Source organism: Triturus cristatus, chromosome 10, assembly GCF_964204655.1.
Source record: "Triturus cristatus chromosome 10, aTriCri1.1, whole genome shotgun sequence".
NCBI classification, from domain to species: domain Eukaryota; kingdom Metazoa; phylum Chordata; class Amphibia; order Caudata; family Salamandridae; genus Triturus; species Triturus cristatus.
In genome coordinates this window covers 239905547-239931109 of record NC_140593.1, presented here as the reverse complement: position 1 = coordinate 239931109, position 25563 = coordinate 239905547, and the positions used below count along the sequence as shown (strand labels likewise).

The following is a 25563-nucleotide window of genomic DNA, read 5'->3' as shown; positions in this document are numbered from 1 at the left end:
AACAGCAGAAGGTCCTTGAAGCTAAATCATCCTCCTTACAAAGAAGATGATTGAATCTAGAAGAATGCAACCATCATCCTTAAAGACACAACAAGGGTGGGAGCACACCGCTTCACCTCTCAGGCAAGGTTCGCCCCTGGGATTCTGGTAAATACAGTCTCTAGTAGCTTGCTTTGTTGAAATATTTGCGAGCTTTTCGCCAAAGTTGGGGCAGATGGTAGTGATCTCTAGACACGTGTTTCTGGTTTGTTAGCCGACATCAGTAGAGATTACAGTCTTACAATTTGGGGTTTGCTGAGTAGGCTGCCAAACATCATATCAGGTCAGGTACCTCTCACTGGTGCGCAGGTGCTTCATCCATGAGCTCGTCAGCTCTATGACTCACGGGCGTACTTTTAAACAGACAACAGGGATGGGATCACACCGCTTCACCTCTCAGGCAAGGTTCGCCCCTGGCATTCTGGTAAATGCAGTTTCTAGTAGCTCGCTTTGTTGAAATATTTTCGAGTGTTTCGCAAAAGTTGGCGCAGATGGTGCTGATCTCTAGACACGTGTTCTGGTTTGTTAACCGTCATCAGTAGAGATTACAGTCTTACAATTTGGGGTTTGCTGAGTAGGCTGACAAACATCATATCAGGTCAGGTATCTCTCACTGGCGCGCAGGTGCTTCATCCACCAGCTCGTCAGCTCCATGACTCACGTGCGTACTTTTAAACAGACAACAGGGGTTGGAGCACACCGCTTCACCTCTCAGGGAAGGTTCGCCCCTGGCATTCTGGTAAATGCAGTCTCTAGTAGCTCGCTTTGTTGAAATATTTCCGAGTGTGTCGCCAAAGTTGGCGCATGAGCATGAATATGTACCAAAAGTGAGGCTGTCACAGGAGGAGGCCTATTTTTGAGGGGCTGAAATTTCTCAGGAGGAGCTCCAGTTGGCTCTTCAAGTCCTTCCATCAGGTAAGGCCACCGGTACGGATTGCATACCCTTAGAATTTTATAAAACTTTTTTTTAAAGAGGTTGGCCAGGAAATCTTGGGTCTGTTTAAGGAGGTTAGAAATGGGGCCATATCACCGGCTTCATGGGAGACCGCTAACATTATTATGTTTTTTAAAGAAAGGGAAGGATTCTATGAATATGGGCTTCTATAGACCGCTAACACTGTTAAATAGTGATACGAAACTGTATTCGAAGATATTTGCATCTCACCTTAATAAGGTTATGCAGCAGTTAGTAACAGTCTGGCAACATGGTTTTATTCAGGGGAGAGGGACGGATGACCATTTCAGACGGCTTATTTAGTTATTTGATGCGTTAGAAGTATTAAGGAAACCTATAGCTGCAGCCTTTTTGGATGCCAAGAAGGCTTTTGACCGCGTGTCATGGAGTTATTTATGGAGGTGTTTGGAAGCTAACGGTCTAGGAGTAGGGTTTATTAGAGCCATTTAGATTCTATATGCTAAACCTATAGCCCACTTACAGATCATGGGAGGGGCGTCTGAGGCTTTTTCAATAGGTAGGGGAACTAGACAGGGGTGTCTATATATATATATAGATCCCTTTCTTCTGTGTCTTGAGGCTTCCCCGAATATTTCTCCAATTAGGCAACAAGGCTGGGACACAAAATTGTTGGCATATGCCGATGATGTGTCAATCATTACATTTGATCCTGAGAGAGCGATGGCCGAAGTCGAAATATTGGCTGAACACTTTGGCATATTTTCTGGCTATCGGTTGAACAGAGCTAAAACCCAGATACTAATAAATAGGTATACCTCTGCCGTTGACAGTAGGATTTTGGAAGAAGCTATATATTTAGGCATACGTGTAAGGGCAAAGGTTGAAGATATTATAGACATAAATCTTACTCCCATAATCGGTAAAATTAAGAACGATATTTGGCGATGGGGCAATTTAAAATTGTCCATAATCGGCAGATGCACCCTGATTAAAATGACGATTCTGCCCAAACTACTGTACATATTATGTACAATTCCTCTTGAAATTCACAATGATTGGTTTAGGCAGATCGAGAGGGAGGTTGCTAGATTTATATGGTCATATAAGCGGACTCGCAGATCGAATACATTTCTTTCTCTCCCGAGGGAAAGGGGGGGGCCTTGGTTTACCTAATTTCAAATTATGATTTAGCAGCTGCTTTACAATCTTATTGACCTCTTTTTGGCATAAGAAAAAAGGAAGTAACCGATTCGAACTATAGTTCCATCAATATTTGAGAATCTGATTGGCTCACCGGCCAATGGCGGTCTATTAAAAATATATGAATCTAGTTATTTTAAAAAGGCTCGTTTTAAGACTTTAATAGCAGCATTTCGAAATTGGTTGGTTATTAGGAAAAAATTAGGGCTTGGCAGATACAGTAGATACACACCAGTGATTGCTAATGATCAGCTACCTGAGGCTTTGTCAGATGAGTGTTTGCAAAGGTGGGAGAAAGCCGGGGTTTACAGGATAGGCGATCTTTTGAATGGGTATCATATTGCCTCTTTTGAAGTACTTAGGGCCAGATTTAACATTGGACATCGAGAATTTTTTATGTTCTTACAAATACGGTATTTCTGTGGTATCTTGTATTCGTTGCCATGCATCTTTCCTACTTCCCTGCCTTGCTGCTCAGCCAGAGTGCATGTGTTGTGAGTGGATGTGTTGTGGAATGCTGGTGCATGTGATGTTCTGGAATGTTGGGGATGCCTGGTGGATGAGTGTCAGTTGGGAGTATGGGCTGAGCAGCAAGGGAGCTGCTCCTGGTGGGGCTCGCAATTATCTACATGCTGATCTTACCATCTTCAATCTTCATCAATAAACCATCTTCATTTGATATACACCTCGGCATCAATGGATTTATTTTATATTATAACAATTTCCTTTTCAGAAAAGCTGGTGGGGCAGCGGGTTTTTCATTGATACCATTGATGGAAGCTTTAATTCGCACATCCGGCTTCTCAATCTCGTCTTTGTACAGCTTGTTGTTGGAGGGGGTTACTGATGACCTTGAAAAGCATTCACTGAAATGGCAGGCTAGGGTAGGTGTCGCCAATTCCTGCTTTTTGAAGTCAATAGAAATGGGCAAATTTGTATTATTGTCTGCAAATTTGTGGGCACAACATTTTTAGACTCTTTTTGACTTGTATATTATGCCTGCAAAAATTAAGTTGGGCGGTACGGAGGGGACCAAATGCTTTAGGTGTAAGGTATACGGTGCGGATATGACTCACATCTTTTCCACATGTCCCAGTTTAGATTTAATAAGGAGGGAAATTTCTGGCTTTTTGCAATATGTTTTAAAAAAAGAAGTACTGCTCTCTCCTCAGCTTATGCTACTAGGGGTAACGACACAAGATGCCCTGGCAGTGAGCTCTTATTTATAACAATGTCAGTTTTTAGATTATGTGTCGCTTCAGCGTGGTTAGATTCTTCCCCCCCCCAACTTTTCAGCAATGCTACACATATTTAATCTGGAAAAAGCACTCTATGAACAAAAAGGTAGAAATGGTAGAATGAAAGGGCGGACTCCTTTAAAAGATTGGGCTAATGCATTAATTCAGAAGAGGTAATTTGTCTATTATGATGAGCTAGTCAAATTTAATAATATGTTTCTCTTTTTCATGAATATGTTCCCTGGTCTATGTTAGTTGTTTTCGCTTTCTGTATTTCATTATTTCATTATTTATATGATCATATTGCTGCTACGAAAAGGAATATTGTGTTACATAGATTTAAGCTGTTTTTTTGCTTTCTTTTGTTTTTGCTTTTGCTTTGTGTTATGTCTAAAAAAAAAAGGAAAATGCATGCTGATCTAGTCATCTGAATTACTTGATTAGTGCAGTCTTCTCATTGCTGTTTCATTAGGCTGAAGTTTCTTTCTGACTTAACTAATACATTGCTGAGCAGCTTAAAAGGACTCCCCTATTATCCTCAATAGACTTCATGATTTTACTAATGTCATTAAAAGAAAATCATGGGTACAGATAGAGCTACATGTTACCCAGAACCGGTTTACCCAGGACCGGATCACCCGAGTTATGGGCCCATGTCCCTTAGGGAGGTACATGAAACACACAAAAGTTGAAGGGAGAAATGCTTGCAATTTTTCTAATTTTCGATAGCAAGCCTGTTTCATAAAAAGTTTTCTTTTTTTACACAATCATATTCTTCATTACTTATTATGTCATTGTGTTTATAGTGCTATCATGTTTTCATGCTAAAAATGTAAACACGAATTCCTGAAAAGGAATGTATTGCAAATGTTATTCCTCGCTGCCTTTAAGATGTAAACAGAATAGGTTGTTTATTGTACACATACCGCAAAAAGTTTATATGTTTCACTTATTGAATTAAAAATGGTCATTGTCCTCGTTTAGAAAGGGATGGAGTAGCAGGGATTCGGTTCACTCTTCGTGTAATCCGGTTACCGAGTATGTATATTTACCCACTCTCCTGTATGTCTTTGATGGTTGACGTAACAACTGCAAAAACTTCATGGTAATACCATCACTGATTACCAGCAGCTAAAGATAGCAGCTGAAGAAATAGCTGGTGGTGAAAAAAAAAAATCAGGAAATGTCAGTAATCTAGTTTCCAGAAATGATTCCCCATCTTTTCTGCCACACCTCTAAATGCACCGGTAATGCCTTGCCCTGGCGGTATTACCGCTGCCGGTCCTTATCTCTTTATTTAACACTGGGTTCCGAACTGCTTGATCAGCAGTGAGTAATCAATCCACCCTGCACCAACCTTTCTCTTTGTTTCATGGCCAGCCCAGCTTATCAATATGAACCACTTAATTTTCCTTCAGTATGCTTGTCATACCATAATCGAATTTACTTTGAAAACCCTCGTTATCAATTAAATAATACAAAAAACGATCCCAAATAATGCTGTTTGCACTTGTCCATTTCATAATGGAAAAAAAACAGTCACCCTGAAACCATAACTCTTCGGTGTAACTAACGCGTCACAGCGCATACAGCGCTATACAAATAGAATATTCGTCTCCCCGCTTTCCTATCCTGGAAACGCCCGATGCGAGTAATAAGAGAAACAAATAGATTAGTGGGTGACGTCACCAAGATCAGGAAACCATAAAATGCAAATACAGAAATGTACGACACCTTTACGATTTTTTGGCATTAAGCTTAAGTCTACACCCCTGAGGCTAATTACACACCCTGATCAGAGCACATTCGGGGAAATGTACGTTTAAGAGGCTACCGAATGCTTAAAATAAACACCAGCATATTCAATTTGGAACTTTTGCTTTCACGTTCGTTTTGAGAAATATGCCAAACATAGCATGTGAAAAGGGAATCTTTTTACCTTTTAAATCGTCTAAAATAAAATCTTCATTTTATCATTAATAGGAGTTTGAACAAAGATAATATATGCACTGCTAAAGCCATTGCTACCCCCTTAAGGTTGGATATTTTTTTTTTTTTAAAGTAAGATTATTAATATTTTAAGAACGCAATAATTGCTAGGTCCCTCGTCAGGAGACCACTGCAGCTTTCACCACACATTGCCCCTGCCATGCTGCCAGTGATAGTAACAACACAGCTACGAACCATCACACTCCTACAAGTGTGACAATTCGGACTATTTCAGGACCCCAAAGCTTTAAGACCGGCTCGGGCACCAGGTACTAGTCATTTTTAACGTACATTGAATTAATAATTAACAGTTGTTGTGTTCATCTCTAAATTAGTCAGACAGCGCCATTTTACAGCAGACTGTCGCAATCTCTGGTGTTTACAATGAAGTGCTGGTGCCGAGCACCGGAAACCACCGGCTCAAATTAAGCACTGAATGCACTTCCCTTGCTAAAGTTCATATGTACATAGAAGGTTGATAAAGTTACTCCCCAAAAATTAATTAAACAATAAATTCTATGTGGATAATTTGCATACTTTTTTTCTATGGATACTGCATCATTCTTTCATTGAAATCAGTAACTTTTACCCAAATTTGGCGAGGTTTCTGGGTATGCCCTGCTTATACCCATCATGTTCTGGAATTGTATTAGTTCAGATAGATTGCATCCTCTGCTGAAATGAGATTTCTGGGACTTCATTTCAAATAGGTTGCACTAGCCCAGACTGTGCCATGGCACACCTTTTTAAGTGGGTGTGCCTGGCGCAGACCGGACCACTCCACAATATTACACTTATGCACTGTTTCCATGCCTGCACTGCGAGCAGCACATTAGTGAAAGGTGGATTGGCTGTTTGATGTAGCTGGGCTGCTTTTCACTGTGCAGGCAAAATGCCACCCTTCAGTTCAATGTGGATAGGTATCTCCTGGCAGGCAGGTGCAGTGAGCGATGTCTATGAATTCTCTGGTACCCTTTTTTCACCCTCTCAAAGGGCGCCCTTTGGGGCACACTTACTATGCATCTCCTCTACATGGTGCACAGTCAGTATAACTCAGCCCTCTTTTCCTCTGCAGCCATGTCCGTAATACGTGCATGGAGTGTTTCATCATTTTTATGGGGCCACACTCCCATAGAAATGAGGGATCACTCCTTCGTGATCATGTTGGAGCACAATGTTCATTGTCCAAATTTGTATTATAGAAAGAGCTGCACAAGCATCTGCTGCTCATTCGGCAATATTGAAATGCTCCTTGTTCAAGAATGTGGGTAAAAACATCCATTTTGCCCATAAGGCACTTGGAGTAATTCAGCACCTGTTATGTAAATACCAGCTTTGCTTAAGGGCTTTTATGCAAATTGTGTTCCGCTTCTCATGGAAAAGATCAGAGCCTATTTGCAATTTAAGAACGATGCCTCCATTTTGTTTTCAAGACTTTGGATTCTAGGACTACAGCAAGGCAACATCCCACCCAGCATATCAGAAATTTAATTTCTTTATGGTTATGGCAGTAGTGGGTGTCCATGTCAGATTTTAAAGCTTATTTCTGCTGGATACATCTTCCAACAGATTCCTCAGCTTTTGACACCACGTCAAATTCTCCTCAGAGGACTTCAGATTTCAAGCATTGCAGACGGTGATGCAAGAAGATGTTCCTTTTGGACCACCACAATAGCCTTATGTGGTGTTTGAGGTCAGGTCATATTTTCACACCCTGTTAGTTTTGTAAATTCATGCACCCAAAGGCCATCAGGGAGAGAAAGACCAAGTTAGTTTTGGCTAAGGCCTACAGGGACAGTTAGACTCCCTCTCCCAAAGTTCAGTAGGGTTCCAGGTTATGTTCTTTGAAAAGAAAGTCCCACGAAAAGAACAAGAAGTTCCTTAGGAAGGGGAAATACTCAAGGTCGTCCGCTGATGCCAGGCTATTCTTTGATAGCAAGCAACCCCCAGCACCTAAGAAGTTGAGACTAGAGTTTCCAATCCTTTGCCCAGAACCTCTCAGGTTGAGACCTCTGGGCTAGTGATGCTGGACCTTTTCAGAATGACTATGCAACAATCTGGGCTACTTCCCATTGGGATGGGGGGGCCTGTTCCTGCAGGCTTAGCTACTACAAATACTCTGATGCCTTATAATGCTGCACCTCTATGGGCTTCTGCCCTGGTACCTAAGGTGAAGTTGAAGCCAGCCAGAGCACCATGTCTGTGCATTCAAGTCCTTCCTCAATACTGATCTTGAAGTCAGCAATGACGACACCCACTGAGCCAACTCCGGTGCAGCCAACAAGTCAGAAATCCTGATCCTTTTTGCCTTCCTTCTCTACTTTTTTTTACCTTCTTTTTGTTGGCTTTAGGACTCTGCAAACTTTACCACTGTTAACTAGTGATAAAGTGCATTTGCTCTCTCCTCTAAACATGGTATAATTGGTGTATACCTGTTTGGCATATTTGATTTACTTGAAAGTCCCTTGTAAAGTGGTATATCAAATACCCAGGGCCTGTAAATTAAATGCTACTAGTGGGCTTGCAGCACTGCTTTTGCCACAGGAGTAGCCTTTCAAACAAACCTGTCTCAGGCCTGCCACTGCAGGGCCTGGGTGTGCAGTTTACTGCCACTTCGATTTGGCATTTAAAACTACTTGCCAAGCTCGAAACTCCCCTTTCTGTACACATATGACACCACTAAGGTAGGCCCTAGGAAGCCCTAAGGGCAGGTTGCTATGTAAATGAAAGGTAGGATATGTACTGTGATGTTGTGCATGTCCTAATAATGACAAACAGCCTATTTTCTTTTTCACTTCTATGAGGGCTACTTCTCTGAGCTAGCATTGGGAATTTCTTAATACACTGTTAAGCTGTAATTCCTGATCAGAGAAGAGTAGCTTTTCATGTTTCATATGTTTAAAATGGTAATAACAAATCCTCCTTACTGGTAAAGTTGGATTTAGCATTACTATTTTAGAAATGCTACTTTTAGAAAGTGGACATTTCTCTGTACTTATAACTCTGTGTGCTTTGCTGCCTGTCTCCAATACACACCTGAGCTGGGTGACAGCTACATTTTGTGGATTCCCTCTAGACAGCCACATTACAGGAAGGATAGGTGTGTCTGGCTACCCATCTGTATACATCTGCATTCTAATGTCCTTGCCTGGGCAGGTTGGAAGGTAGGGGCTAACATCAAACTTGAATAGGCTGTGTCCTTTACAAATTGCCTCTTTAGATAAGCCTGACTGCTCTGTGCCAAGCTACCAGAAGTTGAGCACATGTATCTTTAGGTGTGTATCTAGCTTACCCAGACAAGAGTGGTGGTTCCTGCCTGCCTGAGTGCATACCTCAGCCAACCAGCAGTCCCATTTCTAACAATTATTATGTGAGCATCTTCAATGCCCCAGAGTTTTGGCTGCTTGGAAGAGATTTGTGGCACGGATTCAAATGCTTTGGGCTTGAAGAAGAAGAGGATGACTCAAAAGTGGATCCTCTTGTGTTACCTTAAAATATGGACACTGGCATTTACTTTGACTGGAAATATATCAGTGGCCCAAAGACTTCATCAGAAGCATAAGGGACATTTCCTACCCCTCTGGCTCAGCGTTGGAGGAGGTCTCCTCTTTCACAACAGTTGCTCATAAGGCAATGGAGGCTAAGGAAGTGACTTTGCTTTCTGTGGAAGTGAAGTTTAACATTTTGACAGAAATCTTGCAACCCTCCACAAGTTTATGAAGCCTTTGATTGTGTTTAATGAGGTGTTTCTGGACCCTATAATGGCTGCATGGAAGAAATTCTTTTTGGGACCAGCATTGCACAAAAAAGAACGCCAGACACTTTAAACCTGCTCCGAGTCACCTGCACTTACTGTACTCTCATGTCACTGGAGAGTTGGGTTGTTAATGCATCACCTTCTAAGCAGAACGCAAATGCCTTCCTTACAGTTACATCAGATAGGGAATCCTAGAACGTGGATGCCTTGGGCTGCTTGTTTTTTGCATCTGGTCATTTTGCTCTCCACAGGACTAATGCCATCTGCCTTTTAATCCAAAATGTCCATGCTTTTGGAGGCATTTCAGTTGATCTCATATCTTTTTATCCAAGCTTTATTTATCCTTGATGTGATTGGCACATTTGTTAAAATCTCTTGAGTTCATAGCCTCCTCATAAGTCTTCTTCGCCACCTCAGGTACACAGTGAGCTTCAGCTCCACAACAGAACCCTCCAAGCAATTTTACGTTCCAGTCCTCCCATCCCTCCCCACCATGGCAGACCACCTTCAACCCTGACCCAGTACAAGAGGAGGCACGATCCACCCCACTTCCTGTTTTTTTTGTTCTGCGCTGCAGACTCTCCGAGCACGATTGACAGATAAGTGGGGTGAGGTCATGCCTTAGCTGGTCCGGACGCCCGGGGTAAAGGCCCTGCGAAGCAGGCTGTGGTTGAAACTCTCCTTTTTTCCTTATTCTACGTTGCTTTTCAGCAAGGCTCGGCGAAGCAAGCTCATTGTATAGGTCGGAAGCCCAGCTTCAGTTGGATCATTCTGGGAGTGTGGGGGCCATGCAGCGCAGCCGCTGATTGTCACTCTGCCCCTACGCCCGCCCATTTTTTTCTTCACAGGTCTCTACGGGCTCTTTGTGTGGGCAACGCCCTCCTGGTCCAGATGATCTACCGACCCGGTGCGCGTCTTCACCGGTGGCTTTTGTTTCCCAGGACGATTGTAGGGCGGCCAAATGTTTTATGATGGCCCAGCTCGACTTTCCTCATGCTGCGCCACACTTTCCTGCCTTTCTGGCATCTTGCTTAGGAATGTGGACGTGGCACCCAGTGTCGGCAGGCTCCCTGCTGTTGGTATATGGTTACTTGGGAACCAGCTGGGTTTTCGGTTCTGTATGTTTTTTCACAATGCCAATTCTCTATTTATTACCTGCCGGTCACTGGGGGAATTGTCTTCTTCTCTGTGTATGGGCAAGATAGAGCCTGGTGAGGGACCCCACATGGAAGCAGGCTCTGGCTTTCAGGCTTCTGCGAAGCAGGCCACCCAGCAGATGATTCAGGCTGCTGTGGCTGCAGCATTTAAGGAGCGTGAGGGCCCCCATTCCCCTAAGAAGCAACATCTTAAGCCTTCCACCAGTGCGGAGGTGGATGGGGAGGAGGATGATCTCCATGGCATATGTGCAGGAGCTGAAGGAGGTCCTGCAGCACATTAAGGATAATCTAGCTTTTTCCGTCCTTCAGATGGAGGATGATGCTGATGATTTTTCTCTGTTGGCTGGGTTATCCTCTCATGGGTCCATCATTTCAGACGATGCCTCCCCTTCGGACCCAGTAGAGAAGAGGGTGGAGGCAGCAGTTAAGAGGTCTTTTGCCGCAGCCAACTTCTCCATTATGGCATCAGCCTACCTCTCCTACACCGTTCAGTCGCTTTTAAAGGACTTTCCGTCTCTCGCCGAGGTTATGGAGCACTCGTTCTTGAACCATCTCCTGTCCCATTGGTCTCCTTGTTCCGCTGCTTATGATCTTCCAGTGGTAGTGTCCCCTCAGATTCAGATCGCCTAGGGTTGGTGGATGGTGGGGCCCAATCTGACCAGGGGTCTTCCTAATCAGGTGTCCCCCTCCCGGGTGGTGATGACAGATGCCAGCCAATTGGTCTGGGGAGCGATGTTGGATTCCTGGTCGGTGCAGGGTCTCTGGTATAGGTGTGTATCTAGCTTACCCTGACTAGAGTGGTGGAGACTGGAGCTGAAGGCGGTTCAGATGGCTTGTCTGGAGTTTGCATTGGCACTTCAGGGGCATCATGTTCTGTTCCAGACGGAGAATCAGGTGGGCAATGGGTTACCTCAATCACTAGGGGGGCTGCAGTGTTCGATCCCTGTGGCTCCTGGCTCAGGAGATTCTGACCTGGGTGAAGGGCACTGTGTTGTCTCTGCGGGCGGTGTATCTCCCGGGGTTAGTGAGCAGGGTTTTACCCCTTATGTCTTCAATTTCACTGTTAGAGGAGGTGTTCCGTGTGTTGCAGATGAAGTTTGGGTGCCCGATGGTGGACTTGTTTGCAGCCAAGGACAATGCTCAGCTTCCCCGCTTCTACATGATTATTCTCTGTCCGGAGGCGTGGCGGGTGGATGCAATGTCATTCAGGTGGCCGGACACCCTGCTCTACGCATTTCCTCCAATCCCTTTGATTGCCAGGGTTCTGTGCAAAATTCGTCTGGGCAAGGCTTTTGTTCTGTTGATTGTGTCGGGTTGGGTTCACTATCCGTGGTATCCTCTGCTGAGGGAGCTTGCCGTTCAGGAGTGTTGGGTGATTCCGTTCTTCTGTATCCACTGAGTGGTTCGCGTCTTCCCATGGTGGTTCTGTGTCAGCTCCATCTTCAGGCCTGGCTCTTGAGAGAGTGAGTTTCTTGCCCCATGGTTTCTCCAAGGAAGTGGTTGACTTGCGTCAGGGTTCCCGCCGTCCAGCAACTCTTCAGTCGTATTGCCAACATTGAGGGTCCTTTTCTAGGTGGTGTGTTTCTAAAGGCCTGGACCCGATAAGGGTGCTGGACTTTTTTGTCGGATGGTTTTGCGTTGGGCCTGGCTCCTTCTACGCTTCGGGCTCAGTGGGCGGCTTTGCGGGCGTTCCGCAGTCCTGAAATGAATGGGCTTGATCCATTGGTGGTCCTAGAGAGATTTGTCTTGCCCCGACTTGGGATCTCCGGTTGGTGTTACAGGTCCTTCAGGTGGTTCCTTTTGAGCCCTTGGGGTCTGTGGACGTTAAAGTCTTGACCATGAAGGTGGTGATTCTGGTGGCCAGCAGCGGTTTCTTGATTAGGGCACTGGGTGGCCACCCACTCACCTTTTTGGTAATCCCCTTATAATTTTTACATAAATATAACTCTGATAGTCAGTAGGCATATGTAAGGTAGTGATAAATGCTTTACTGCCTGAGCCTCATGGGAAATGCCAGGTAACCAGGCACTTCCTGAAGTTCAAGTGTGCAGGGCCCAGTCACAAATGATGCAACGATGTTAGGCTTACCATTTTACGGCCCTTCACATTGTGGGAGGGTGTTTCAGGCAAGCAAGCTGCAGCACAGCAGACTGACGATCATCGGGCGTTGCAGAGAGAAGCCTAGCGTCAGGCTTCATGTCACTAAAGTCAGACTCACGTCGTTTCCTTTTCCCCCTCGTCACAAGGTGCGGTAACAATACGAGTGCGAGTCACATGAAATGAAGGAGCTCAAATATAACTCCTACTGCCTGCTTGATGTTAGTGGCACCGGCCCAGGTTCTTGATTGCTGAGAGACCCAAATCAGAGTTGAATAAAGGCAAATTTGACACCTCTGCAGCTGCTAACCTGTGCTAAGATAGGAAATAAAATAGCACAGTTGACTGCCTTATGATTAGGGAGGTTTTGCAGCAATTGTCAGAGTTCACCCCAATGCAAGTTGTCTGCTCGGTGTCATGAATTATTGCTTCTGCGCTCTGTTACTTATCTCACATATTTGTGCCACTTGGAGCCTTTCTTTTCTGTCTTTAGTTTTGCAATCTGTACATATTATGCGAAGTAATACATTTTTTTAACCAGGCCCACTCACAAGCCATTCAGAAAGTGAAACTTTCAAATACAGTAACAACTAGAAGGACTGTCCAGTTAGCACATCTTCACTCAGATAAAATGAAGCACAGAATTTTGCTGTTGCTGGAAGTTAATTGTGCATTTCATTTCGTTATGATAATGGGCTTGCAGTTAGAAATTAGCCAATGCTGTAATAAGCAACATGTATTTAAAAGCCATGTTCCTTTCCATGTGCGGAATGAGGTACAGGATAATCTATCTACAGTCAGCACAGCCTTTCTAAAACCTATTTTGCAGTTAGTGTTTTTCACTCTGTTCTCATGTCTTAGGTAGAACTGAAAGGGTTGTTTCTCATGCATTAGGGCTTTTTAAAAAAAATATATGTACATGTTCATTCACTGGACATTTTATTGGGAGAATACAGTTCAGTCTCAAGTTTTGTTTTTTATCCCTAAATCCTCTGGATGTCTATTATCTTGATGTCAACTTTTATTTCCTGCCCTCATCTAAGCACCACTTTTTTCTGTGAAATATCAATGTTCTTAAGATTCCCATGTGGTGTGATCCCCCTAGACTTTTCAGCTGTCTGTCATGTCAAATGTAAATAAGCAAAATAGCTGTCAAAGGCAATGTGAATTACTTGAGGCACCCCAGTTTATAAAGTCATTTTTTTAGCATAGATAGTTAAGTAGTTAGCTCGTACCCACACACCCTCTATGATAAGGCAGGATTATATAGCTCACTCAAAGTTCATAAAGAAAAGGCATTCCCATGATCAAGTGATGTTTTATAATTCCACACTGTACATACTAGTCTATGCCTTACCACTTTCAAAGTTCACCAGCTGCCACTGCTGGTGGCCATAGTGTCCGCTGGTTGGATTGGAGAGTTGGGGTAATTTTTGCGGTCTCCTCCTTTCTTGCATGTGTTGCTGGATCATGTTGTCCTTCGCCCCGATCCTAAGTTCTTGCCCAAGGTCCCTTCAGTTGCCTACCGTTCCAGGGAGGTCCTTCTGCCGACTTTCTCACCGGTGCCTCGGTCTAGGGTGGATGCTTGTCTTCCACTGCCAGATGTCAGGCGGGCGGTGTTGGTTTATCTGGAGGGGACTTTGCCTGTTTGTAATTGTCACTTTTGGCCCGGTGAGATCGGGTCATAAGCCTTCTTTGTCCACCCTGAGTAGGTGGATTAAGCAGACGATCCTTCTGGCCTATGGGTCCCAGGGGTCGGAAATGTTGGCCCGGGTCCAGGGTCGGTCTACCCGGGGTATTTCTGTCTCCTGGGCCATTTTCAAGGGCGTCTTGATTGAGGATATCTGTAGGGCCGCTATGTGGGCCTCTCCTCACATGTTCATGGACCACTCTCATGTGGTGTAGTGTGGTCCTGCTTCTGGCGGTTTTGCTGACACTGTTCTAGAGGCTGCCTCTTCCTGCACTTGATTGGTGCTCCAGCTGTTTGGTGTCTGTTTGTTTTTTTCCCTCTGCCTTGTTGTTTGGATTAAAATCTTGGTGTTTGCCTCAACCTTTGGTCTGTGGTTTTTGTTGGTGAACATGAAGCCGCTTCGCTTTGGTATATCTTCACTATGTAACTCAGGTGGCGACGAAGACTTATGAAGAGGTAATGCCTCTGCTAATCTTCATGACTCCGAGTATAGTCTTCCTCGCCACATGAGTTCCCATCCCTGCCTCCCTGTTTGTGTATTGGCTTCATGTGGTGGTTTGTTGGGCTTGGTAGTTGTACAGAAAGTGGGGTGGGTTGTGCCTCCTCTTGTACTTGGTCAAGGGTGAAGGTGGTCGGCCATGTTGGGGAGGGATGGGAGGACTAGAGCGTAAAATTGCGTGGCGGGTTCTGTTGTAGAGCTGAAGCTCACTGTGTAACTCATGTGGCGAGGAAGACTATACTCGGAGTCATGAAGACTATACTCGGACTAATGAAGCTTACCAGTAAGTAACCGGGGCATGAATCCACCTTAAAGTTGTGGCCGGAGCAGGGATGAAAGGGAGTAAGTAAGTAGGTCTAAGAATGTTTCAAAGTGAAGGACGTTTTTAATGTAACATTTCGACGCATTCCAATAATTAATTTTCGCCTGAAATTCTGTTGAACAACGTGTTAATATTTTTTGGCAGCTCCACAAATATTTCAGGTGTAAGTCTAATTTTTAAATCTGTAGCCTTCAGGCTCTTCTTTGGGGCTGGGGGAGGGGGCAAATGTTACCCCTTGTGATTTTGGAAGTTTCTCTGGAAGAATAGTGTGTGTTTTGCACTCAGTGTTGGTTGCAGTACAGAAATCACTTTTTGCTGCTGCAGAAGGGGCCACAAAACCCATGTTCTTGTGCTAACACTTTTAAATTTGGAAATAATGAAAGAGTGCCACATCCAGAGCAGGACATCCTAGATGTGCCTGATTTTTTTTTTAATCTCTTGGTGACTCGCAGTGTAGACAACCAAGGTCCCCCACGGCCCTCTGCTTTGAGGGTACAATAATTAACTTCAAGAGTTGGGTTCTGCCCCTCTCTGAACGGTAGAGAGGGGATCACTGGTTTACTTGAAACCCTGTGCACAGGGACAAGCTCCAGCGGCGGCCGGCACAGTTAAATGTAGTGAGTCGGGGCAGAGTGAAAGGGGGAGAAGTCGACAGACAACGGAATAGGTATAAATAAATAAATAAATAAATACTTTATCCGTCGTATGTCGGCTTCCCACTCTGGCGCGCCCTGCCCGGCCTACCACTCTTATCTGTGCCAGCCGCCACTGGCAAGCTCTACTGTCATTGTCAGACAGGCTGACTCATTACCGGTGAGCCTTGTACCCTCTCTTTGAACATGCCTGCAGACAGCTAAAAGATGAGTGAAGTGAGGTCAAATAATGCACATATCCTCGTAATCCCACCTCAAAGGGTGGGGGACATGGGCAAAAGTGTGATGCATCAGACCACTGCTATGTCATTGACAGCGGGCTGCTCTGCGTTGTTGATGCAAGCACTATTGTCCTGTGCAATTTCGTAATCCTGCACACACAGTCATGAACTGCCAACAATATTTGTAATCCAGCCCTGTAACTTCCCAACTTGAACGTCTGGTAAGGAAATCCAATATTTAAATATGTTTACTCACAAGTTAAGTAATTTCACTCCAGACCTTCTGGTGCTAACACGTACAATTACATAAAAAATATTACAGTAAGTGGATGGATTTTGTCACAGGAATTTTAGCAACATATCTCCTCTTCGAGCAGCGTTTTCACTGGACTTCAATGGAATTAACAATAATTTAGGAGTCTGTCCATTATTGAGTTGTTTTAAGTATTGTTACTTTCAAATGGAAACAACGTGAACACTAGCAAAGGAGTAAAAGGTGATGTATGTGAGTGATTAATTAATCAATGCCTGTACTTAACTGAAGATTTATTGCAGACTGTTCCACAAAAAGGAAATTTGTATCATACAGATATGTGGCAAGCTTACAATAATGATGCGTGCACGCTTCTCTCACGGTTGGGTTGAACAAGCCGCTGACCTCATTCAATTTCTATTGGGTTTAGGGGCCACCAGGATTGCCAGGACCTCCAGGGCCACAGGGGGCCGTAGGTACAGGGGATCCAGGACCAAAGGTAAAGTACTCTGATTTTAGCATCTTCTTCCTCTGCTCAGCCAATGGTCTTAGCCTTAGTTTTCCAGACCTGTTCATCAAAGAGGTCTGGCATAAAGCTGTGATGGACCAGCTGGTGGGACAAGATCAATCAATCCCGGTTAAACACAACTTAGTAATGTTGAAAATGGAGGAGGTGGGACACTACCTGGTCTACTGAAAGCAAGGATGGTTTACTCTAAGCAGATTGATTTGCCTCAGAACTATTCAATTAACTCGTATTATGGATGTAAAATTGAATATACGTAGTGCAGGATTGGTCCCACCACACATTTCAATACCAAAGCCATACGTTAAAATTCTAGCCCACTGTCTTCTTTACTTTCCTGTATCTCTATCAATAAAACAGTGGATACAGTTTATGTTCTCCTTTACTTTTTACTGTGTAAACGTAGAGAAAATGTTGCTTGTCCCTGGATTTGCCTCGGTACAAAGCTTTAGTTTGGAATAAGTACTGGTTCCAGTTTAGAAAACAAAAGTAATGAACTTGCAGTGATTGACATTCCTAGGAATAGTTATTAGAACTTTGTATTAGGCATCTTCATCCATTATTATAACTACTTTTTTGAATAACCAGAAGACGCTAATACATTTCCATTATTCTCAGTATTTTTATCAGCTTCAACCAATGTCACTATTAATGTTATAGGACAACACTAAAATAATAAAGATTACAAATCGCATACAGTTCTTTAATTAGCATTGTTACATTCATTTGGTGTTCTGTGTAAGTACCTTCATGAAAAGCATATAGAAATAGTTTTATCCTGTTTCCATACCTTATTTGTTCATGAAAATACGCAGATAATAGTGCTTTTGTGTGTTCCTTCAGGGTCAGCCTGGAATTAGAGGTCCGCCCGGAGCCTCCGGGCCACGAGGGATAGGTTTGCCTGGTTTAAAGGTAACATTTCATATTTGATATTTATCTTTCGGTTTGAAGCCTAAAAAGATGCAGGGAAGTTGAGAAATTGTGTAATTTTAACAGGCAGATTCCAGACTACCTGGGACTATCATGTTTCAGAAGCCGTTCACGCATTAACTGATCCTGCTTTGTTAGAGTTCAGGTCGAGTCTTAAGGCTTTAGGATTAAAAACATGCATGATGTAGAATCGGTCCATTGATCATGTTTATAATTACTAAACATTATATTTCATGTTTTACATTGAATTATTAAAAGTTTCATGCCCCTAGTTTTTTTTTAATTTTATTAAAATATTTACGTTAAAAACCATTAGTAGGAAGGCCTCATTTAGGCACCCCTCAAAGCAAATAGAAAACCTGCACAGCATAAAAGAAACCCTGCATGTGTTATAACGTGAGCTTCTTGCCTCTTTTACCCATCCCCAACCCATGGAAACACACCCACTCCCAACTCACAGCAATACCCAACAAACTCCAGCAAATGGTTGTCTTAGACTCCGTGGGGCATATTATCAAGCAAGTTTACGCCAGTTTCGCGGCACTTTCCGGGGATAAAGCGGCGATTTTTACATCGCACCATTAACTCGCTAACAAGCCTTAGCGCTTGTTTTACGACGATATTAGCCGTTTACCTTCTCGCTTTGCATGTCAGCGATATATATCACTAATGACATGCCAAGTAGGTGTTCCTGACTTAAACTCTATTGAAACAGTCGCAAACACAACTTCCCTCTATTATCAATGCCCGTGAAGCGATAAGAAAAGTCGCGCTTATCGCTGTAATTTAACACCTGAAAAAAACTTGACTTAACCATCTTGTCAATGGGAGGTGGATTGTTAGGTTAAGTAGACACTTGCATATTAGCAAGCATTTCATTAGCGCAGTTCATTTATCGCTGGAATTCTGACGCTATTGCTGGTTTTACACGCTATCATTGGATTTCCTATCGCCTTTGCGATCCGCGTTGATAATACCGTGCTATCACGGCATGGAAATCCAGCGATAAAAAAAACTGTGCTAAGCGCACTTTGCAATAATTATCGCAAATCGTTGATAATATGCCCCCCTGTTGATTAGCTTCACAGGCAAAATGTTTGCTCGCTGTAGATTTGCACTGAAAGGTTTGTTTGTGAGCAAGGAAAGATACCGTGTGAGCCAAGACTGACTGCAATATTTGTTTTCACTTAAATGCGAAGTTATCAAAACTGACGGTACCTGGAGGCGGAGGCCCACATTACACAGTTGCTATCAGAGTGTGTAAACACTGGGTGCTAATGGCAGGTTGTTATCAAGTACACAGAAGCTAGCGGCTGCCCTCTGTCCCTAGTGCTGACAGGATATTACAGATACAAAGTTAATGATCTGTGCACGGCTGTTCGTGTTGAAAGTATGTAACAAGGAGTGGGAACAGTGTGTTGCCCAGATGCAAACTTCTCAATTTTGGCCTCCTCCGCGACTCTTATCCAACGACTAACACATTGTACAGCCTTCTCTAAACATGCACGCTGCTTATTTTATTTATATTAGATGCTTTTCTTGAACTATTACGAGGAGAAAATGTACTGGGCTTGATTCACAAATAGTTTACTGTGTTGTAGACATGACTTACCCTTGTAATACTTCTGACTTACTCCTGAATTCCTGGAGTAAGCCATGAGTATACCAAGAGCAAGTCACAGTAAAATCATTGCGAGTCAGACCCATGTTTTGAAGTAGATTTACCAAAGAGAAGCTGTTGCACATGAAAGAGATAGATCAACTAGAGAAGCTTGACGTCGGTCTCAAATGCAAATGACACCACCAAGCTGGAGGACAAACACTTGTAAAAAAGAAAACCACATGAAAGAGACCTTCTCCGTTTACGCACCCAAGATCGGTAATGATGTCCCTGTACACATCGGGACTACCTGAATCTCCTAATCAGGAAGGAACTGAAGACACACCTCGTCAAAGAACTATACATCTCGGCACCTTTGAGGGCCCTTCTCACATCACCAAAATCTGCTTATATGCTCCGCCTTGTAAATGATCAATGATCACTGGTCGTTATCTTTATGATTGGCCTTGTACAGGGCTCCATTGCTTCTTTTCTGCTACAAGAGAGATGAGTAACAGCTAGCTGTGGTGGAGGGATATAGTATGTGTACTTAAGAAGGTTTCTTCAGCCAACACGCCTTGATGAAGTATTTGCCCACTTATGGAGTAGCACAGAATAATAGCAGTTAAATCATGCATTAAATCATTTTAAAAGAAGATCCCGACTCAAACCAGTAGTTGTATGAGCTACTGAGATTTGAAAGTGCAGAAGTTGAACGGTAGAAGAAATATATGGAGGATGACAAGATAGATCTCTTCTGTGACAGCAATTTGGCTAACTTTTAAAAGAGATCTCTGAGGGTCGTGAAGAAGGTGGATGTAAATACACGTTTCAATCGGAATGTAGCGTTGACGTTGTTGGAAGTTTCCTACCATGACACTTTTACCAATAAGATAGATAAACTTACTCAAGTAATGCTAGGATGCTTTGAATTTGAGGGATTAGAAGTGTACAATTATGGGTGAACAAGTATGAATGTAATGGACGTAAGTAGAGGTGCTTCAAGAGCGAAAAATCCCTTCCAAAACGGTTTTGATACTTAAAATTAATTATATAAAATAAAATGTTTATAGGTAATTAATAATGAATAGACTTTTTGGAAGTTGCTCATACTGGGTTCGGTTTTATGTACGGTATAGAGATAGTTTGCTCTGACAGTTAAAAACAGAAAATAAAAAACATGAGGCATTGTTACTTGGTGAACCTAATGGAACACTAAAACATAGCTAGGGCAATTTAAGTGTTGATAGTTGTGTCCTGTTCCCCCAGACCTTTGCTAGAGATGGGGTTGCCTTGCTATATGAAAAAACAGGGCTCCATTGCTGTAGCTAGGTTTGTGCTATAGAAATACCCACACAGATGCATGTGCACAAAGTACATCCATCAGAATGCATAACACAGAATCAGGCTTAAAATGAGTCAACAGAGGGTCTTTTTCATGGCATGGTCCAAATGGTGTCTTCCCCCTGTGTTCCACAGTCTACAGTGCTGTACATACATTCCTGAACATGCATGGTGCTAGTTCAACAGTCTTCACGCAAATCCCTTAAAAGTAAATAACATACTTCTATCAGTCCGGGGCCAGCATGACTCACGGGTGGGGGGTCGCACGGGAAGGGGGTCGCACGTGGATGGTGGGGGGAGTCAATTTAAATAAAAAATTAAAAATTAAAACTTACCTTCGCCTCTGGTCCTGCATCGCTTATCCTTCTCTCTTTGCTCTTCGCAGGAAGCGTGCAGCCTCCCTCTCCTCCCCTAAGCCAATCACGACGCTCCAATTGCAGCATTGTGATTGGCTGGGAAACCGACCCCATAGACGTCTATGGGGAGGCCGTTTTTGCCATGCAGGCTGCACGCAGTAGGACCACCCACCCGCCTTCACCCAACCAAACCCTCTGCTTTCTCGCAGTGCGAGAAGCAGAAACATAAAATGGAATTCATAATACCATTTTATGTTTCTTCTTCTCGCACTGCGAGAAAGCAGTGCGGCGACGCTCCTCCGCCCATGTGGAGGAGCCACCCCTGGCTTCTGCCAAGAAGAAAAGACGATAATAAAGTAGAAGTAGAAGGCAGCTGTTGAAAACAACCTGAAATTAATCTCATGGTTTGGCTCATATTGCTTTGACTTTCGGCATTAATAAATCTAGACTACTTCGGGGACTTTTTAATGGCGCATGAGTCACATTCTTTTTAGGACAGGAGCTAGCTCAGTAGAGGTCTCTGAGACTTTTAGGCACTATCAGACCTGCTCAGACATGTGGCCTGCAATCTGGGTAGTGATATCTGAGGAACACTAGACCGCTATATGAATTGGGGTGGGAACATTCGGGTCAGAGATTTAGCTACAGGTCAGCCATAGTAGAATCATTTCTTAACCACACTGTAATGTCTCCTTCCATGGCAATATTTTGTGGCTACATTGGCTTGTCACTTTTACTCGATTCATGTGTTCCAACTTTGTTATTTTCCTCCCTTCAAGTTCCTCGAGGCTTAATCATTGTCTTGTGTCTTTTTTACCTTGGCTTGGTTATATGCTATTTTCTACCATACATCTGCTGCTGTTTTGTATTCTTCCGCTTCTTGGCCTTCTAGGTACCAGTGCTGGTATCGTGGTCAATTTCTGGTCTCATTACTGCAACGCCACTCTGGATCACAGTAAGCTACTCCGTCGGATTGTAGATATGTCCTCTTTGCACCTGCTCAGATTTAGTAATTATTGTGCACTTGACCTGTTGGTTTATACCTTGCTTATTTAGAACTCCCTCCATCCGCAGCTGAAGTTATGGCTGCATATCAGACTGCTAAAAAATGTCAGTCTATGCCGGGTATTTCTGATAAGGCGTTATCCTAGCAAATACTCCTGTGTCTTTGCTTTCCCTTCTCCCTCATTTTCTGGTGAGGTATTTCAATTCTCTGTGCCTGCAGAGAAACTCTGGAAATGTGGAGATTTACAGCAGATCTACATTCTCAGCCAAAGCATGATAGTCCTGCTCTTCAAGACTACCAGGAGTTGTTTAGGTCTCAAATGAGGTGCCATAAGATCCACAATTTGTCGAACGAAGAGATATTATTTTTCTACTATCTTGAATAAACCCATTTGTGGCTTTGCTGACCCTTTCAGAAGCTCATGCTCCTCTCCTTGGATAACATGTAATCTGGAATTAAAATAATATTTCTTTAATATATTATTGTTCTATTTACTCATTCTTTTCCAAATAATTATTATAGACACTTGAGTTTACATCAATCAGACTGTATACACACAGTTCACTAGAAGAATCCTTTTTTCTTTTATGAATGCACCTCATTCTGCAAGGACTAACAATCGCTGTTTTCAAGAAAAGACTATCCAATCTCACAAAACAATGTGATTGACTGCTTCCTAATCTCTTGATTATAGAGCATCATAATAAGTAGCAGAGGAACTCACTCACTAACCCAGCAAAGCTTTCCCTGTTGCAGCCTTCACCATTTCTGTATCTTTCTCCTTCACTTCCTTTACTCTGGCTCATGCTACTGTCTCTTTTTGCAAGATAAAATCTCTACTGTAGTGAATCGGTGGTGGACCTCAGTCTTTCAACCTTCTCCATGACCACATGACTGGTTCTTTGAGTTCTTATTAGTTTGGCCACTCACTAACATGTTCCTGCCAAGCAGAAAAAAACCTAGGATCCTGATGTATTTCTCATTTCACAGGTCCTGTTACACACCAGAGTCTTTTTCTACCACCTTCTTCTGGGATCTTATTGTCATTGCCACCATTTTGTCCTCTTCAGGTCAATGGACCAACCGTGCTTATGTTCTCTGAGTTCTCCTTTACAATCAGGACACGGCTAGTATAGATATTCTGATGGATACGTTTAACCGCAGATTCCTCTTACTTAGACTATCTAAGTGACTATATGTTGCAGAGCATAAGAAGAGTTTGTGTTGGAAACATCAGACGTGCTCATGCTACAAGTCACAGGGCCGTTCTCAGTACAAGTGCCAATGTCTTCAGTTAAATCAAAATTGAAACCATGCCCTTAGTGCAAGAAAGACATGTGGGATTCAACCTCATCCCACTGCTTGAAATCAGGTGAGAATTCACAAGGGCAACCCACTGCTTCGAAAGTCTTCTGAATCTGATCTGGCACCACTGCTGGTGTTGGATTGCCGCATTCTACCAGCCATGCTGAAGATCTTTCTGACGCTGCTGGGTCCCTCTTGTGCACCTTCAGGCCCCATGGAGCAGCAGGGGCCTCCAGTCAGACATCCACCGATGGACCCTCCCACAGCACCAGCTGCCCACTTGGGAACAACTTTCTAAGCCTATACTAAAGCTGGTCCAGACTTCCACTTCAGCTCCAAGGTCTATGCCAGTTCCTGCCATGCTGGCACTGGTGCTGATCCCGTTGATGCCTGATCTGATCCCAATACTGCTCTCTGAACCCCTAACAGACACTGGCCCTTGCCAGGCCTATGCCACTCTATGAGAATACCAAGGTGCAGCCAATGGTCATTCAATCAGATCTTAACCTCCTCTAGGATGCTGGTTTTCCCATATGCTGGAGGTCCTCTTTGGCGCGAAATCTGATGGAGTCCAGAGCCTACAACATATTGTCATGACACTGATGATGATGAGGAGGTAGACTATCTGTTCCCCTCTGGTCGCACTGAGGAAGGACTTTATGTAGAACTACAGAATGCCAGTGGGCTGCACATCTCCTCTAAGGCTGTGCTTCACTTATCACCAGATCCACCAAAAGAATAAAGTTCCTCCTTTCCAATAGTAGTGCACACAGCAGCAGACCTGTCTGATTTACAACTGCCCATGGTGGAAACAAAGGCCAATTTGTTGACTGAAAGACTCCAACCAGGCTGTCTTCAACAGAACCTCTGTTGCCTTTTAACAAGGCACACAAAAACCCGCATTGCCGCTATTTCATAAACATGTTTGGCTTCTCAAGTCAGGCGGACTGGCTCTGAGCAACCCTGATTTTCTGACAAATGATTTCAAATGCCTTTCCCTTTATCGCTCCAGATAGGGGATCAATTCATTCAGCAAAAATATGATTGATTTGGCTAGTCTTGCCCTATGGTCCTCAAATGCAGTGTGGCTTCTAGACAGATACATTCACAAGTGGGAAATGTTCAGCAAGATATTGCTGGCCATCCAGGGGAAACCACAGGGTGTCTCTTGCCCAAACTATTTAAGATGGACAGGAGGTAGCGAAATATGTGCTGTGTGCTGGACACCACCAATGGGTACGGATTCAGAATTTTTGAAGACAAGGCAATTTGGCACTTAAGCATTTTTAAAGATAGCCAAGCCACAACATAATCCTTGGAGTTATTGTCCTCAGTCTGGCAATTCCACCAGCAGTACAGAAAGTTCTGATGAATACTTCTAACCACAGATTATTCAGCTTTAGAATATTCCCCAGGTGTCAGACTTTATCGAGGGAACTTTTCAGCAATGCGCTTGTGCACCGCAAGCTGTCATTGTGCGGCTCCTTACGCCCTAGAAAGTATAGAGTGGAGCTCCATATAGGCACCAACCCTGCACACTGTCAGATCCTTTCTTTCCAGACCTTCAACATAGATCTGGAGATTTAATCTCATCTTTGTTGGTCTTTGACATTTCCAAATTGTATCTCAGACAATGTGCAATAGAGTATGTCCCTCCAAAAATTACAGACTTCAAGCCATATCAATACTGCTGCAAGTAGAACTCGGTCACAGATCCCCATGAGGTGTGTCTTTGCTGCCCGGGCTCTGGTCACTGCTCCAAGTCATATGACCAATGTCTCATATTGCTCCTGAAGTTGATTTAAGGCAATGCTTTACATCTTTGAGTATAAGAAGAAGTCTTAGATATCATACCATCCTTTTCTTATTCCAAGTCACAGGACTGCTCCCGGCTGGTGATTGCTCCATTTCCTGCTCAAAATCTCCAGGTAAGTCAAAGTCCAAACATAAGCTCAAGAAAGGGAAGCAGGACATACCCCCATTCAACCACTCTATTTCCAAAGAAAATGTGCAAGGGTGTCAACATCTAAGGTGCACTCAATCGAGGTCACCGGCCATAGCTCAACTGGTCCTGACACACCATGAGTTTTCCAGGCCATTTTCAATCCTGCAGCAGATTAAGGCCTTCAAGGAGGCAGTGTTTCAAATTTTAGTGTACTTTCTGGTGCGCCTTTAGGCCCCACGGTGCCACAGGGCCTTCCCTGATTTAGTTTATCCCCTGGAATTCATACCAATGCCAGTATAACCTTCCATGTTAGACCCATAGTTCATGCTGATTTCCACCACACCAGTGCCATTGCTGGCTATTCCATTGCTGATCAATGACTCATTAGCAATGTAAAACCACAAATAAGTAAAGTGCCACCAGATGTCATGTTACCTGATGGTAACCCGACACCTCAACCAAGCAGCAACTATTAGCAGAGGTTCTATTCTCTTTTTAGTTCTAACTCCCATCCTAGACC

General features: G+C 43.6%; 1 protein-coding gene across 1 annotated transcript in view; it reads left to right on the top strand.

Moving 5' to 3' along the window:
* COL28A1 (collagen type XXVIII alpha 1 chain) overlaps window positions 1–25563 on the top strand; it is a 688108-nt gene that overhangs the window by 450433 nt on the left and 212112 nt on the right. Inside the window, exons 25-26 of the mRNA XM_085630877.1 lie at window positions 16462–16530; window positions 17401–17469. Of these exons, the coding sequence (XP_085487003.1) occupies window positions 16462–16530; window positions 17401–17469 (138 nt within the window). The remainder of the gene's footprint in view (window positions 1–16461; window positions 16531–17400; window positions 17470–25563) is intronic.